This window comes from Camelus dromedarius, chromosome 5 (genome assembly GCF_036321535.1).
Source record: "Camelus dromedarius isolate mCamDro1 chromosome 5, mCamDro1.pat, whole genome shotgun sequence".
Taxonomy (NCBI): Eukaryota; Metazoa; Chordata; class Mammalia; order Artiodactyla; family Camelidae; genus Camelus; species Camelus dromedarius.
The window spans coordinates 53,455,691-53,473,394 of record NC_087440.1 but is presented as its reverse complement, the minus strand read 5'-3'; the positions used below and the strand labels follow the sequence as shown (position 1 = coordinate 53,473,394).

The 17,704-nt window shown below is 34.1% G+C and overlaps 1 protein-coding gene across 7 annotated transcripts in view; it reads left to right on the top strand.

Annotated features, from left to right (window-relative positions):
- The window catches only part of DDHD1 (DDHD domain containing 1), a 70,608-nt gene that overhangs the window by 29,002 nt on the left and 23,902 nt on the right, over positions 1-17,704 (top strand). For 4 of the 7 annotated variants that reach the window (XM_031453753.2, XM_031453752.2, XM_010982935.3 and 1 more), the window contains 4 exons: positions 2,649-2,777; positions 3,862-4,009; positions 9,302-9,408; positions 14,330-14,436. In XM_031453753.2, the coding sequence (XP_031309613.1) occupies positions 2,649-2,777; positions 3,862-4,009; positions 9,302-9,408; positions 14,330-14,436 (491 nt within the window). Of the gene's footprint in view, positions 1-252; positions 355-2,648; positions 2,778-3,861; positions 4,010-9,301; positions 9,409-14,329; positions 14,437-17,704 lie in introns of all 7 variants that reach the window. The other 3 variants (XM_031453751.2, XM_064485964.1, XM_031453749.2) reach the window with 1 other exon arrangement.

Sequence of the window (17,704 nt, the reverse complement as noted above, 5' to 3'; positions counted from 1 at the left end):
ACATAGTTGTCTTTAACTGATTCATTTAGGTATCATTTGCCTTTTTACTTTCAGTAGAAGTAGAGCATATATTTGATGAACATTATTAAACTATTTTGCTTCACTGATTTTTAATTAGAAATTATAGAAATAAGCATTTAGAATAATGTTTGTCAAATACAACTCATTTTTTTTAAGTTAATGTAGCAAAAAGGCAAAATGGCAGACCTCATTTAAAATTTACTTTGAAGCTCAGTGTTTTTGCTTTCTTAGTTGTCTACCACCTCCCTCCCTTCTCCCTCCCTTCTCTGTTCAAATGGAGAGGATTTAAGGAGAGTACAGATGCAGCAGGTCTTAAACGAAAGCGTTCCCAAGGTACAGTAATTGTAGTTTTATTTCTCCGTGTAGTTACATTCCTGGCTTGTAGCATTCAGTTGTGTTTATAGCATTCAGTTGTATTTAGAGCATAGAAATTACTAGTTCTTTAGAAATATTCCCATTGTGTTATTTTGCTTAGTGTTAATTATAAGTGGTGTGAACACTTGTAAATGATGTATATAGTCTGATAATGAGATATTCACCAATGTTAAAATGTTTTACTTTAAGACAGCATTTGGATGATTTAGGGGGGAATGAAGTTTTGTTGGCTTAACATTATTCTCTTAATATCTTGGTCTTGTAATGTTAATGTTTTAAGCATATGTTGCTCAAAATTATTTTGACAAAAATGTGGTTTTGAAACATTAAGTTAAACAGTAAGTTAAAATACTGACGTGGATCAGACAGAATTAGAAAAGTAAATCATTGTTAAAATCTTGCAAAAGATTTTTTTAATTTATGAAAAGTCCTTTTATTTAAAAAGCCGAGTTTGTACATTGGTTTTATGTTTTGTTTGCAACTGAAGATACTATTCATGTTTGTTATGTTAATTACATCTCAGTCTTATGTGAAATGTTAGTAATGTATCCTGGCAGGTAAGTAAGATAAAAACTGGCTTTTCATAAATTTTTGAAATGGCATTTATAACATGACTAAGAAGTACATTTTCCTAGAAAGTATTTGCTTTTCTCTGTATTTTAGTAGGGAATAGATTTTCACAGAAATGTCTTAGGATCTTAGATCTTGATCAGGACTATATCCTTTCATATTTAGCTTGAAGTTATTTTCAACCCATCTACAAATCAGAATTGTTGGACTCTGCCACTGACTAGCTTTGTGGCAAGTCACTTAATTTCTTGGTACCTCAGCATCTTTATATATAATGGGGGACAATATTTTGCTTAAAGAGGATTTTAAGAAAGTAAATTAGGCATGGTGATTTAAAAGTGCCTGATTTTCTGAAGGTGAGTATGTGAATTTTTCTTACCCTTGTACCAGAGATAAAGAGGAAAACTTTAAATCCTTCAAAATATAAGAATTCCCAGTTTATCCCTAACTACTGTATATAACATAGATAAACAACATAGTACTGTATAGCACAGGATACTATATTCAATATCTTGTAGTAACCTATAATGAAAAAGTATTTTCGTTTAAAAAATTTTTCATGAAAAAAGTTTTTTGAAGATGACACTAGCATTTATTAAAAACAACAAATCAAACTAATAAAAACCATGGGTGGCACCAAAGCTCACGGCAGGCGTTGAGTGAGTCTTCACTGATCGCAAAAATGAATTAGAAAATGTGTTTTAATGTATATAGGGAGTGGATGCCATCGCTCCCATGTCTTCTCATACACATACAAATATATATATGTATACGTATAACTGAACTATTATGCTGTACACCAGAAATTGAAGCAATATTGCAAACTGACTATACTTCAATTTGAAAAAGTAAAATATAAGAATTATCAAATTATGAATCGGTGGACATGTTATGACAGTGTTCTTAATCTGTTGCTTCCACAAACATTGCTAAATGTGGTATACCTCAGGCACTGTACTAGGGCTCTGTGTTTGTTGCTAGTGATACAGAATTACCAAAATATAGTCCCTGCCTTACAGAGTGTATGTATTCCTGAGGTATATAGGTTTGACTTTTTTTTTAGAGCTCACTTTCACCAAGCATACCTCAGTTACAGAAATGAGATAATCATATTGATTTGAGCACCATCGTCAGAAAAAACCTCTTTGATTTCTTTTTAAAACATCTTTCAACCTTGGAGTTCCGTTATAGTCAACAATAACCAGTGGTAACTGGTTTTAATATCCCCAAAATACCTTATATTCCAGTAAATTAGATTATTCTATTAAAGGTAAATTTTTTTCGTCTGAGTCTTGTCTGGTACTGAGTGAAATTTTCACAGACTGAAAAATAAAGTCAACAAAAGAAATGGAACTTAAGTTTCTATGTCACAGGTATTGGAGACTTTCATGAAGGTGTATATCCCTAATACCTAAGGAATGGTCACATCACCTGGGAAAGCAGTTCTTTAATAATCAAAACACATTAACTATAGAGGTTAAAATTGTAGTAGTTAAGCCATTTTATTTCATGTTGTTTCTAAGTCCCTATCCATTTCTTGTTTCACATAAATATATGTTTCAATGAAGTAGTTTTTTTATTGAACTGAGTTCAAATATTGATTCAAAAATCTGTGTGTTATAATTTTCACTCAAATGAAGTTTGTCTTGGACCTTCAAATTAGTTTTTCTTTTTTGCAACAGCTATTCATAGTTTCAAGTTGAGTCGAAACCATGTGGACTGGCACAGTATGGATGAAGTATATCTTTATAGTGATGCAACAACATCTAAAATTGCAAGAACAGTTACTCAAAAACTGGGATTTTCTAAAGGTAATTGTTAAATATTACTAGAGTTTGTCAAAATTTTGGGAATCTGACGTTCTCTCATATTCAAAATAGATTATTCAACTTTTATTTTTAGTATATTTTAAATATATATTAAATTTAGTGACAGTTACTACCCTGTTAAGCTAACTTTTATTAAGGTGATTGAGTTGACATGTATTCGTTAATGAATAATTATATATTTAGAATGATCTGACAAGATTAATAAATAACTTTTTTACTTCTAAAAGCACAAAGCAGTCAAACCTGAGGCAGTGATGTGTGATAAAATATGACAGTTGAAACATAGTGTAAGGGAAGATGAAGACGGGAGATCTTTCATTGGATTTAGTGAAATGTGGGTCATTGATGACTTAGATGGATTGCTGGGGCAGAGCCACATTGGCATGGGGTTGAAGTCTAAGTAAAAGGTGAAGAAATGGAGGCAGTGAGAATAGACAGATCTTTAAAGAAGTTTGACTTAAAGAAAAGAAGGAATGGTATGGTACCTGGAGAAGTTGTGAAAGAATTATCAAAAAATAATTTTTTTCAAAACTTTTTGTGAAGTCTGATAATTTTTATACTGTCTCATTTTTCATTCTTTGATAATAGATGTTCTTGAATACCTATTTATATGTTATGTTTATTAGTCAGTTGTTTTGTGAGTTACCTTCTATCTTTAGCCCATTTTGCTATTTGGCTAATTGTCATTTCACTTTTTGATTAGTAAGCTCTTTTTTTATGCTTAGGTAGCTACCTTATTGTACGTCATATTTTGCAAAATATTTCCCAGTGTGTCATTCATCTTTTATCTTTGCTCTGTGATACTTTTTTTTATAGAGAAGTTTTTAATTTTTGTGTGTTCAGTTCATCCATTTTCCCTTCCTTTTGCCTTGTGGTTTCTGGCTCTACTGTCATGTTCAGTTCAGCACTTTGTATCAGAGCTGATCAATATGTATCATCTTACAAGTTATATCCCTCCCCAACCCAGTGAAATTTGTTCATAATATTCCTTTTATTTCTTACAATATATTGTGAAAATGCTATTTCTATAATAAATAATAAATTTAGAATCATAATTTTTCTATAGCATCAAGTAGTGGGACCAGACTTCATAGAGGTTATGTAGAAGAAGCCACATTAGAAGACAAGCCATCGCAGACTACCCATATTGTATTTGTTGTGCATGGCATCGGGCAGAAAATGGACCAAGGAAGAATTATCAAAAATACAGCCATGTGAGTTCTTTGGTGAATGCATTCTCCATCTAGTCAGAATTCATACTTTTGTTTCCAGAGGATAATAGAGTTTAATCACTACACCACATGTTTCTCCTGTACCAACTAGTCTACTATTTCTTAAGTTAATGTGTGAAGTTTCTGGACCAAATTTTGAGAGTTATTATGTCTAGATGATGATACTGATGTTTATTTGATTTTTTACCCCTACAACATGGAGAAGAGGAGGGAAAGGAAAGCCTTTTTAGCTTAATACATTGCTCATATACATTAAACTGAGGTTGAATGGAAGAAAAAAAATCTAGTTTTAAGTTTGTATCTTCCTCTCTAAATGGCAGATACTGAGAATACCACAAAGTCACATAATTCTGAGAAAGCTAAGAATTGTTTAAGTTGCCAGTTAGCAGCTTAACCTGTCCAATTAATTACAACCAGAGAAATTGAACTCTAAATTTTACACAGAGAACAGTGGATGCTTTACCAACACACCAGGCAGGTTATTTACCTCATTTATTTATATGTATATTCAGCTTTATTCTAAAAATATATATAATATGTTGTGGGGAGAGGTGTTTGTGAGTGTTTCATAAATGTTTAGGATTCTGTTAAAAGGAAATCTTAGGGTTAAGGTTTCCACCACAAATTTGGCTCTAGCAACCAGTATAAAGAAAAATCTGATCGGGGGAGGGTATAGCTCAAGTGGTAGAATGCATGCTTAGCATGCACGAGGTCCTGGGTTCAATCCCCAGTAGCTCCTCTAAAAATAAATAAACCTAGTTACCCCTCCCAAAATAAAAAATAATTAAGTAATACAATAATAAATAAAATATTTTTTAAAAAGAAAAATCTGATCAGATTTATGACATGATGAGAACAAATGAGTTCATTGGTGAAAGCACAGTTTATCAGGTTCTGAAGCTTCAAATTTATTTTGCAACATCTCTATAATAATTCAGTGTTGAGTTTTGAGTTTTGTTTCACTTTTTATTAAAACACCTCTTAAAGCCAGCTGATGGATTAAAGTAAAAATACAATTCAATTAAAAAAAAATCTTTGTCAGATCCTGCCTGGCCACCCTAATTCTTGTCAAACAAATAGCTTATATTACAGAAATCTCTCCCTCTGATTCTGATTTTATTTTCTGATGATTTGCACATTACTTCCCACACTATTTAACTTCTTATGTCAAGATGCTAATCTTTTGCTTGGATATCTGGGAACCTGAGAAGTAGGTTTAATGACATATTCTCACTGGAGCTGTTGATAAATGGGAAGGTATCAGGTTGATTTCTTTGGCTGCAAGTGAGGGAAAACTTAACCCGGAAGGATTTAGTACCCATAAAACTGGGAAGACTAACTCTAAGATTTGCCAAACAAGTCATCAGAATCCAGTTTCTATCTGCTCTATCCTGCTTCATTTTTGAGCTATTTTCAGACATCTCCTGTGGCTCTAGATATGGTTTATATTATCTTGTGTTCAAGTTCAAAAAGGAAGAATAAGTCTTTTTTTTCCCCAGAAGTCCCTACTAGTCAATGCATTTCAGTGACTGATGGTGTCACATCCAACTGCCTGAATCTGTACATGTCCTGATACGATCAGCCAAACTCATCATCTTCCCACCCTAGAGTCAGTTGGAAGTTGGCTTCATCATAAGCATAGGGAGAGGTAGAGCCACAGATAAAAATCAAGAGCTATTATTGGAAGTAGGTTGAATGAATACAAGGTGGCTCAAAAAAAAAAAAACCAACAGTGTTCACTACAGGGAAGATTGCCATCATTCCTTCAGAGACAGGTTTAACTTGATGAGAAACGCCTCATATATGTTAGTGATTGATGGAAAATAAATAAAGGAATTCTGCTCAATAACAGATGGGAAAGTCTAGAGGACTTCCTACCCTTCCCCATGCCTTCTACCATTCCTAAGTTAGTTGTCTAGGACTTTAAAGAAAGTACAATTAGCTTCATCCTTGTTAGTGCCATTCTGAAGCTTGTTTTTACTTACGTTTTGATTTGTGAGACTGCTATTGAAAAGAGCAACGTGGAATCAGGGGTTACCACACTCCACTTCTTTGGCAACCTTTTGTTCTCTAAGGATCTCTTGAAATCATGTCTCAGATGCCTGGAAATAGAGGTTTTTCCCCCTCTCACCTTATTTTAGTGAATATGCTAATGAATTCAAACTGATTTTAATCTATTTTGTTCCAGCAAAATATGTTTATTATTTTATATGGATTGAGAAAAAAGTTTTATAGACAACTTCTAGGAATATCAGAATTTGTTAACTAAATTGGATGAATGTATTTTAAATACAATTGGATTTATTTTTTGTGACATTTTATTGCAAGGGAAATTTTCATTGATCTTATATATCCAATATAATAAATTCATAATTTTAAGGCTATAATTTTGGAAGAATATGAAGAGACATTTAGTTAAGCCTGGCGGATTTAACACAGAAGCTTATTTTATTACCTCCTGAAACCTCACTGAGAATTTCATAACTTGCTACAAATGTGTAGTAATCAGGACATTGTGGCACTGGCTGTCATAAAGATATAGATCAATGGAATAAAATTGAGAGTTCAGTTGATTTTCAACAAGACTGCCAAAATAATGCAATGAGGAAAGAATAGCCTTTTTAACAAATACTAGAATACCTCGATATCCACATGCAAAAGAATGAAGTTAAACCCCTGCCTTATATTACATACAAAAGCTAATTCAAAATCAATTAAAGACCTAAATATAAAAATTAAACCTGAAAAACTCTTAGAAGAAAACATAGGAGTAAATCTTCATAACTTTGGATTAGGCATTGATTTCTGAAATACGACATTAAAAGTAGAAACCACTAAAGAAAAAAAGCTAAATTGGGCTTTGCCAAACTTTAAAACTTTTGTTTTTCAAAGGACACCATCAAGAAAGTGAAGACAACCCAAAAAATGGGAGAAAATATTTGCAAGTCATATGTCTTATAAGGGTCTAACATCTAGTTTATATTAAAAAACACTTATAATTCAATGATAAAAAAGAAATAACTCAATTTTTTAAATGGATGAGGATTTGAATAAACATTTGTCCAGAGGAAATGAACAGATGGCTCGTAAGCACGTGAAAAGATGCTCAGTGTTATTAGTCATTAGGGGAATGTAATTCAAAACCACGGAGAGATACTGCTTCATACCCACTAGGGTGACTCTTATCAAAAAGATGGAAAATAGCAAGTAGTAGCAAGGATGTGGAAAAATTAGGCTCCTCCTGTGTTGTTGCTGATGAGATTGTAAAATAGTACAGCTGCTCTGGAAAGCAGTTTGGTACCTCCTCAAAAAAGTTAAAGGTGGAGTTAGCATATGAGCCAGCAGTTCCACTTCTGGGTGTATATCCAAGAGAGTTGAAAGCATATATCTATACAAAAACTTTTTAATATTCATAGCAGCATTATTTATAATAGCCAAAAAAATTGAAACAGTCTAAATGTCCATCAGCTGGTGAATGGATAAACAAAAGTGGTCTATTCATACAGCAGAATATTATTCAGCCATAAAAAGCAAAGAAGTACTGATTCATGATACGACATGAATGAACATTGAAATATTGTGCTAAATGAAAGAAGCCAGACACAGAGGCCATATATAATAGATTCCACTTATCTGAAATATCTAAAATAAGCAAATCCATAGACACAGAAAGTAGATTCATGGTGCCAGAACCTGGAGGGAGGAGATATGGGGCGTGACTACCATGGGTATGGTGTTTCTTATGGGAGTGAATTTAGCGGTGATGATTGTACAATTCTGTTATATACTGAAAGCCACTGTTGTTTTTTTTTTTAAAAAAGAAAGAAAAAAAAAGCTACTGAGATTGTGTCAAAAAGACATAGAAGCCAGTTTGAAGAGACTCACTGACTGAAAAAGGAAACAATTTGAGCATCAGTAAGGATAATAACTACAGTGGGTTGGAATACTTCAAATATGTTTAAATCTATGAGTAATGATGTCAAAAAATATAAAACCTCTAGCAACTCAGTATTTTGAAAATTATCAATAAAAAGGAAGAATTAACCATTTATCTTGCCTTTTCTCAATTCATACAGAAACTGTGTATTGCCAGGCAGCCAGTGTTTGATGTGAGGAAATTTCTCTTTCCAGAAGTATAAGGAATGATGGGATTTCAAAAGCATTCTTTTGCAAGCATAGGAAATTAATGGATCTAAGCAATGATTATAACTGCTAGTATCACCAAAAAGAGAGAAAACCAGGTGTATGTACACCTGGTTGATGCCAAAACAGTACAGCTTGAGTCTGATGAGGCCCCAGTCTGATGAGGCCTCACTGCTAAATAGGGAGCAAAGAACATGTTCAATAACACCATGGGGATGCAGTCATTAAAGATCAGACTCTGAGAAACTCCACAGGATACAAAAAGAATTACAAAGCCAAAAAAGAAAGGGATTTTTAGATTGAAAGACACTTAAGAGAGAAATCTACCAATTGGCAATGCATGAGCTGCATTTGGAGCTCAATTCAAAAGTGTAAAAATATTTTTATGTTATTAAAGGTAACATTTATAGTCTAACTGGTAAAATGAGATTGCTAAACTATGTATTTGCAGAAATTAAAGAATTATTAACTTTTTAGATATGCTAATAGTATTGAATAGGTTATGTTTTCCTTACATTTTAGAAATATAAACTAAGCTATCTACATTTGTGATATCTGGGATTTGCTTTAAAATATGAGTGAAGGGTGCTACCAAACCATAAAGGGTTAGCATGAGGGCGTTTTCTAGGTGATAGAAGTATTCTGTACCTTCATTATGGCGGGCTAACCGTAAATCTGTGTGGCACCAAAAAGGGAAACAAGTCAGTTTTGCTGTACCTTAGTTTTTGAAATAAAATTTAAAAATCTATACTTTGAGGACAACCAGTAGAGGAATAAATGAAATAAGACAGGTTGCGATATGCTAACATTTGGAGCTGGGTGATAGCACCAGGGATATTTTATTATACTATTCTCTCTACTGAGGATTTATACATGTAATTATTTAGAATATAGTATGGAAGCTTGGAATATTTGAAATAATAGACGGCAAACTTAGGAAAATAGCTTTGAAATGAAGATGTCTTAGTATTGCAAACTGTTGCATAGTATAGCAGTAGTTGAAACAAAATTGGACAAAGCTATAAGCAAATGGAAGTGTTACAATTAAAGACATTTTATACCATGTTAATACATATGTGAAATTATTCTGGTAAGATTTTGTTTTGTTTTATTTTTGTTTTGCTTTTTTAGGATGAGGGAGGCTGCAAGAAAAATAGAAGAAAGGCATTTTTCCAACCATGCAACACACGTTGAATTTCTGCCTGTTGAGTGGCGGTCAAAACTTACTCTGGATGGAGGTACATTTTGTTTAAAAATTGAATGATTTAGTCACTGACAACAAAGTGTTGCTCATTGGGAATGAAGTGTCTTTGTTTGTCTTAAGGTATACTCTTGTTCTAGATTATTAAAGAAAATAAAGTCCATTGACTTTTAAAAATAATTACATCAACTTAGGCCATTTGGATTACCATATAGATTTCACAGATAGCATAGTTTTCATGCATGCCCTCTGTGGATTGGGGTGGGGGGAGTTTTTGACAGAAAAGTGACTTGTCAATATTTTTAAGACATTTGTTGTCCACAATTTCATATGATCTTACATTTTCTTCCTAATAATTTTCTTCCCTTATATTTGGAAGATAAAAATCTCAGGATTTTGGTTTTATTGTTGTACCTGCATTCCTTGGGCTGGTGAATTATAATTTAGCATAAAGAAATTCTATAATATATGCATCTTTCTTTATGCAAAACTCTGTCCTTTGAATGTTAAAACCATTAAAATAGAATGTTTAGGTTGATTATTTACATAATGTGAAGAATGAGAGAGTTGTACTAGACATAGTAGCAGCTGCTGTTTGTGGAGCCTTTACTGCGTGCCTGGTTCTCTGCAGTTTGTTTTACGTGGAGTATCTCATTTAATTTTCTCACAGATCTATGAAATACATACTTTATTTTCTCTGTTTTGCTGATAAGGAGACTGAAACTCAGTAAAATGTGAATTTAACTAAGAATGGCAGATAGAATCTAGGTCTGCACAATGCCAGAGCCTGTGTTCATCACAGTGCTGAACTGCGCCCCCCCCCCCCCCCGATGATTTCCAGGGTTTCTTCCTAGTCTGTGATTCTGCCTCATGGTCAGTTAGGAATGTCAGTTATAGCTTATAAACCAAAATGACACCCAAAAGTTGTAATGAGATTTTTAAAAAGAATGCTAGTGACCAAAGAAGGCTTCTCAGCAGCAACAGCTCACACGTAAAGTTCTGGGGTAATAGCACTGTCTTTGAGCTTTTCCCATCCACCCAGATAAATTTTTCAGGCTGCTCAGGAACGTAGATAACATGGATGAATTAACATTTAATAAAACCGCTGAGTCTATAATTTTCTGTTATGTTTAAACTACTGCAATAGAATCTTAAAGGCATTATGCTGAGTGAAAGAGGTTAAAGGAAGAACACCACTGTTTGTTTCTGTTCTCAACACTTCTTATACCAAATGTGTTGGGGATTTTCCCCATACCAACCAAATCTTTAGTTCTTGATAGACATCAGTGGGGTAGCCTACAGTTTAACTCTTTTCCTATACCAGCTGCCCAAAGATAATATAGACAGGTTAAGGTCTCAGTGCCACAGGACTGCCCCCCACTTCAGATGCTGCTCACAAGTTCCAGATTGTCCCCTGTAGTTGTGACTGACTGGCTATAAATTGGGGGGTCCCATTACCCCATCTTGAGGTACAGTAATTTATCAGAACAACTCACAAAATTCGGGGAAACATTTATAGTTGACCCTTGAACAATGTGGGCATTAGGGGTACTGACATCCCCCTACCCCAGTCAAAAGTCCAAGTATAACTTATATTCTGACCCTGTATTCACAGTTCCTCATCTGCAGAGTCAACCAACTGCAGATGGCCTAATACACTGTAGTATGTATTTATCAAAAAAAAAAAATCCACATATAAGTGGATCCTCAGAGTTCAAACCCATGTTGTTCAAGGATTAACTGTACCTACATTTACTGGTTTAAATTACATTTACTAGTTTAAAGGATATCACAAAGTATACAGATGAAGAGCTACATGGGGCAAGGTATAGGGAAGGGGTGCAGAGATTTGTCCCCTTCAAGTACACACCCTTCCGGTACCTCCATTTGTTCAACAACCTGGAAGCTCTTCAAACCCTGTTTATTTAGGGGTTTTATGGAGGTTCCATCATGTAGGCATAATTGATTAAATCACTGGCCATTGGCAGCTGAGCTTAACCTCTAGCCCCTGTCCCCTTTCCAGAGATTAGGGGATGGGGCAGAAAGTTCAAAATTGGTTCCTCTGGCAACCAGCCCCCATTCTCCAAGAGTCACGTCATTAGCATAAACTCAGGTATGATTGACCAAGTCTCATGAATAATAAAAGACATTTGTTTTACCCCTATCACTCAGCAACTTAAAAGGGTTTTTGGAACCCAGTGCCAGAACCAAGGGCAAAGACCAAATGTGTATTTCTTCTTATATCACAATATCACAGAAGTCAATCTCAAAGGTTATATAATTTGTGCTTCCATTTCTATGTTATACTGGAAAAGACAAAGCTATAGGGACAGAGAACAGATCAGTGGTTGCCAGAGTTTGGGGGCAGGGGGAGTTGAATTCAAAAGGATACATGTGGGAGTTTTTTAGGGTGATGGAACAGTTCTGTATCTTGATCATAGTGGTAGTTAGGCAAAAGTATATATGCATTAAATTTTTCTATAGATTCTTTTGTATATTCTTTGTAGATAACCATATGACCTGCAAATGAAAACAGATCTTTTCCATTTCTTAAAACTATTATTTCTTTTTCTTATTGTACTAAGTTGGCTAAGACTTCAAGTAGAATATATGTTAAAATAGTAGACATCCTATAATACAAGCTCTCCAGAAAGTGAGCATAGAGGGAACTTAACCTCAGCATATATAGGCCATATATGACAAGCCCACAGCTAACATTATACTCAGTGGTGAAAAAACTGAAAACATTTCCTCTAAGATTAGGAACAAGACAAGGATGCCCGCTCTTGCCACTTTAATTCAACATAATTTTGGAAGTCCTAACCATAGCAATCAGAGAAAAAAAGGAAATAAAGGGAACCCAAATTGGAAAAGAAGTAAAACTGTCACTGTTTGCAGATGACATGATACTATATAAAGAAAATCCTAAAGAGGCTACCAGAAAACTACTAGAGCTCATCAATGAATTCAGTAAAGTTGCAGGATACAAAGTAGTATACCAAAATCTGTTGCATTTCTATACACTGACAACAAACTGTCGAAAAAGAGAAATTAAGGAAACAATCCCATTTCATCCGATCAAAAAGAGTTAAATACCTAGGAATAAACCTACCTAAGGAGGTAAAAGATCTGTACTCAGGAAACTATAAGACACTGATGAAAGAAAGTAAAGACGACAACCAGAAGATAGAATGATATACCAGGTTCATGGATTGGAAGAATTAATATTGTTTAAATGATCATACTACTCAAAGCAATACACACATCCAGTGCACAATGCCTATCAAAATACCAATGGCATTTTTCACAGAACTAGAACAAATAATTTGAAAATGTATATGGAAACCCAAAAGACCCTGAATAGCCAAAACAATCTTGAGAAAGAACAACAGAGCTGGAAGAATCACACTCCCTGGCTTTATACTACAAAGCTACCATCATCAAAACTGTAAGATACTGGCACAAATACCAACACATAGATCAGTGGAAATGAATACAGAGCCCAGATATAGCACATGCACTTATGGTCATCTAATCTACAAGGGAGAAAGAAAGAATATACAATGGAGAAAAGACAGTCTCTTCAATAAGTGGTGCTGGGAAAACTGGAGAGCTGTCTGTAGAAGGATGAAATTATAACATTCTCTAACACCATATACAAAAATTAACTCAAAATGGATTAAAGACCTGAATGTAAAATCAGAAACCATAAAACTCCTAGAAGAAAACATAAGGGGAACACTCTTTGACATAAACCATAACAATATTTTTTTGGATCTGTCTCCTAAAGCAAAGGAAGTAAAAGCAAAAATAAACACAGGAGACCTAAGTAAACTTAAAAGCTTTTGCACAGCAAAGGAAACCATCAACAGAATGAGAAGACAACCTGTACATATAATGTGAGAAAATATTTGCGTAAGATATGACCAATAAGGGGTTAATATCCATCAGTTCATGTAACTCAACATCAAGAAAAACAAACAACCCAATTAAAAAATGGTCAGAAAACCTGAATAAACACTTTTCCAAATAAGATAGAGGGCCAACAGGCACATCAGAAGATGCTCAACATCATTAATCATCAAAGAAATGCAGATTAAAACCACAATGAGCTGTTATCTCACACCTTTCAGAATGGCTGTCATCAATAAGAACACAAATAACAAACACTGGAGACGATATGGAGAAAAGGGAACTCTCATACACTGTTGGAGGGAATGTAAATTGGTGCAGCACTGGAAAACAGTATGGTGGGTGGTTTCTCAGACTAAAAATAGAACTATCATATGACCCAGCAGTTCCACTCCTTGGTACATATCCAAAAACAACCTCACTAATTCAAAAAGATATGTATACCCCAGTGTTGATAGCAGCATTATTTAACAGTAGCAAAGATATGAAAGCAACATAAGTGTTGCTAGTAGGGGAGGAACAAGTTTAGTGGGTAGGAGATTAAGAGGTATAAACTACTCTGTATGAAATAAAGAAGCTATGAGGATATATTGTACAGCATAAGGATTATAGTCAATATTTTATAATAACTATAAATGGGATATTACCTTTTAAAATTGTGAATTACTATGGTGGACACCTGAAACCTACATAACAGTGTACATCAACTATACCTCAATAAAATTTTTTTTTAATTTTTAAAAAAGAGAGATACGCCTAGCTTATTCCTGATTTAAAGGAAATGTTTTTAACCTTTCATCACCAATGAGTGAAGTGATGTTTGTGGTAGGTAAATTGTCTTCACTATTTTTAAATATCTGTAGTAAAATATATATATAGTGAAATAAATAGTAAAATTTCAAGAAGAGAAGGTTCATTAGATTCATAGCTAGTCTTGAATATTTAAATGTTAACTTAAAACACTGTTATTTCAGAGAATGTAATTTTTTTCACAATTTTTCCTCAAACAGATCTTCTGTAAGTTTAATTTTTTTTTTAATTTGTAGACACTGTTGATTCCATTACTCCAGACAAAGTACGAGGTTTAAGGGATATGTTAAACAGCAGTGCAATGGACATAATGTATTATACTAGCCCACTTTATAGAGATGAAGTAAGTATCATGATTATCTTCTTTCTATTGGGTATTTTTTAGAGTGATAGCATATGTGTCCTGAATTTTAACAGTTTATGCTTTTTTTCCCACAAGCAAAAATTATAGGAATCCATTAATCTATAAATAGCCTGTAATTCATAGTGTATTTGATAGTCTTAAACTACACATTGGTACCCTTAATAAAATGGATAATCTTGGAAGTGAGAGATTGGTTAGAAAATGGGTCTTTAAAAAATACCAGTTTTCATAAATCTGATTAATAACTGGGTATTTTCCTCACAAGAGTTTTAGACACTTAGAAATGTCCTTTAGATGTTTTGTATATAATAGACTTGCTCCTATCGTGTCATTTCTGTAGTGGATTTGTACAGTTCTCAAGTAGTAATGTTGCTGATAAATCACAAAAATAACCCTAAAGTGGCAGTGGTGGGTGGGGTGGGGGTGAGGGGTGAAAGTTTGCTCAGAGGGATGAGAGAATCTCTGCTAGCGCAGTTTGTCACTTTATCGGTAAGAGAAGAATTGTGTTACGTGGAAATAACTTAATTACCTAACGTATTAATTTGTTTAATCCTTACCCTATGAAGTAGGTATGATTAATATCCTCATTTGAAGGATGAAGAAACTAGTACAAAGAGTAATTACCAGTAGAACTGTACAGCTCCAAGCCAGTCCATTTCTGATTTTGTTCATTCAAAGTAATTTCTTAACTTCATCCAAGATACCATTTACGTATCTTCATTTACAAAGTCTACAGAAATGTTTGTTAGTTGCCATAGAAACTTCCTTCTCTTCCAGCTACCATCCCCTTAGGATTTGTCTTCATTCCTTTTGCTGTATTCCCTTCATTGCCACATACCAGCATTGGGCAAAGTCTGCCTTGATGTGATAGAGAACAGTAAAAGAAGCTACAAGGAGAACTGCTATTCTGGACTTAATTCTAACCAACAAAGTAGACCTAGTTGGTGAAGCAGAGTATTAATAATTTACATGTTCATAGTCCTTTAGAGTGTACAGTGGGCATTGTTACATAGGGGGTGGGGGGAAGGAAAGAGATTGGCTGAGAGCATATTAGTGTACACACACACACACACACCCATCCATCTCTATATACCTTACACAGATACAGACACACACACACATACAGTGAGTAGTACTCCTAAGAAGGTATCCTGAGTGTTCAAAACTAAAATGTTCTGAGTCATGTCCCCCAAAAGTAATAATAAGTGCTTTTTTAAAAGTTTTAAGTGGAATTAATATCCGGAAAAACTAAAAAGGTTAAAGTGTCAGGCTCAGAGCTCTGGCCATTGGCAAATGATGACTGAGAAAGTGATCACTTCTTATTTTGCTCTTATATCTTCAAAGATAGTTATCCTCAGGATGGGGTCAAATAAGACAGATACTCAGTAAGAAAAGGAAACTGATAGCTAAGATAAATGAAATGGAAGTGTTTTAAATTTGTTGGTTTTTTGATCCAGTTGAATTTCCTGGAAAAGTGCTGACAGCCTGTGACTGAGATTCATCAGCAGTGTTCAGCAGTGTTTCCCAAACATCCCTAATTTGAACAGTCACTTGTGGTGCTTATTAAAAATACAGGCAAAAAAAGAACCCCATGGGGGGCACTGGAATTGAGAGTATTAATGTGAATGTATGATTTTGAAAATACGTGAATGTATATAGATAACATCTATGTAATTTAAACATATTTTTAAGCACATAGAAGTATATACATGCATATATTTCCTACCTTTGTCCACTGAAAAGGCCAAGAAGCAAAGACACCCCAGTCTAATGAGCACAACTAGCACCTAGATCTTTGCCTCTGGTACTGTTATTCCCCACTAAGAAAAACTAGAGTTTCTTAGGAAAATGGCTGATTGCTGGGCAGGAGCAGGATAGGTCCAAGTCAAAGCTGGAACAACTTGTTTTGACAAAAAGTAGAAAAATGCTCAAAACAAAAGGACACAAAAGTCAAATTAAAAAAACAGATCCCACTGGCCAAATCTAGAACAATTTGAGCACCAAAAAAATTAAGTAATTGTTATTACTTATTGTAAGGAATTGTTAGTAGTACTTTTAATATAGATTTTAATTCTATATTAAATATAGAATTATAATAAGGATGTAGGATTATAATAAAGATGATATACTAAGGAATTCTTAATCATTGAAAAATGTCTAAGTCCATATTGATTATAAATAGATAAATGGAGGAGCAAGGAGGTCCTTTGCCTACAGTAGAATGCCAGGGGCTTACTAGCAAATGTGGAAGGAATGCTGGAATTGAAAGAGTCTCATTTTGCAGCTATCGTGGTGGATCAGGAAGAGGACTGGACTAGAATCATCAGTGGATGCTGAAATGAGGGCAGATTTTTTATGAGAAATGGATTATTTGCATGGTCTTAAAGTGTATCCTCTCAGACTGCAGAAAAGTAAATGATGGGGAAATCAAGCAATGTCTTTACTGAATGTTCTGAGGGACACCCAGAGAAAGACACAGCATTATTTACGCAGTATTCCAATTATGAGGCCACATCAGACAAACTTAAAGTGAGAGAATTCTTAAAAAAAAAAAAGTAGGAATGAGACTATATTCTTCTAAAATGTTGACATAATAAAAAACAAAGAATAGATATGGAAACTGTTACAAATAAGGAGATTTGAGATACGATAGCTAATTACACCTCATCCTAGCCGTACCCTGTACTGGATGAGGGAGGTGCTACAATGGATATTATTAAATCAACTGACAGAATTAAAACGTGGATGGTAGGTTAGGTAAAATATTATGTCAAAGTAAATTATAACATTGATAACTATGCTATGATTGTGGAAGAGAATATTCCTACTCTAATAAAGAACTAGGTAATAACTAAACCTGCCTTAAAAATATAGAAATGTCACAAGGAAAAAAATTGTAAATAATATAAGGTGATAGATTTTAACTAAACTAACTGTGGTAATCATTTCATAATATAAACATAGATCATTTCACTGTACACCTTAAACTTATGCAATGTTATATGTCAATTATATCTCAATAAAACTGGGGAAGAAATGTTTTTAAATGAAAGTGACCACTTTAGTATGGAGATACTCACTGGGGTAGATGCTGACTGGCTCACCATAGGTGTTATGGAGGCAACTTTTATCATCACAGTAGTTTAAATTAGATCGTCTCTGAGGCCCCTTTTTACTCAAGATTCTGAGATGCTCATGTGAGGACCCCAGTTAGTGATTGTGCAAATAATCACTAAAGAGCCATGTT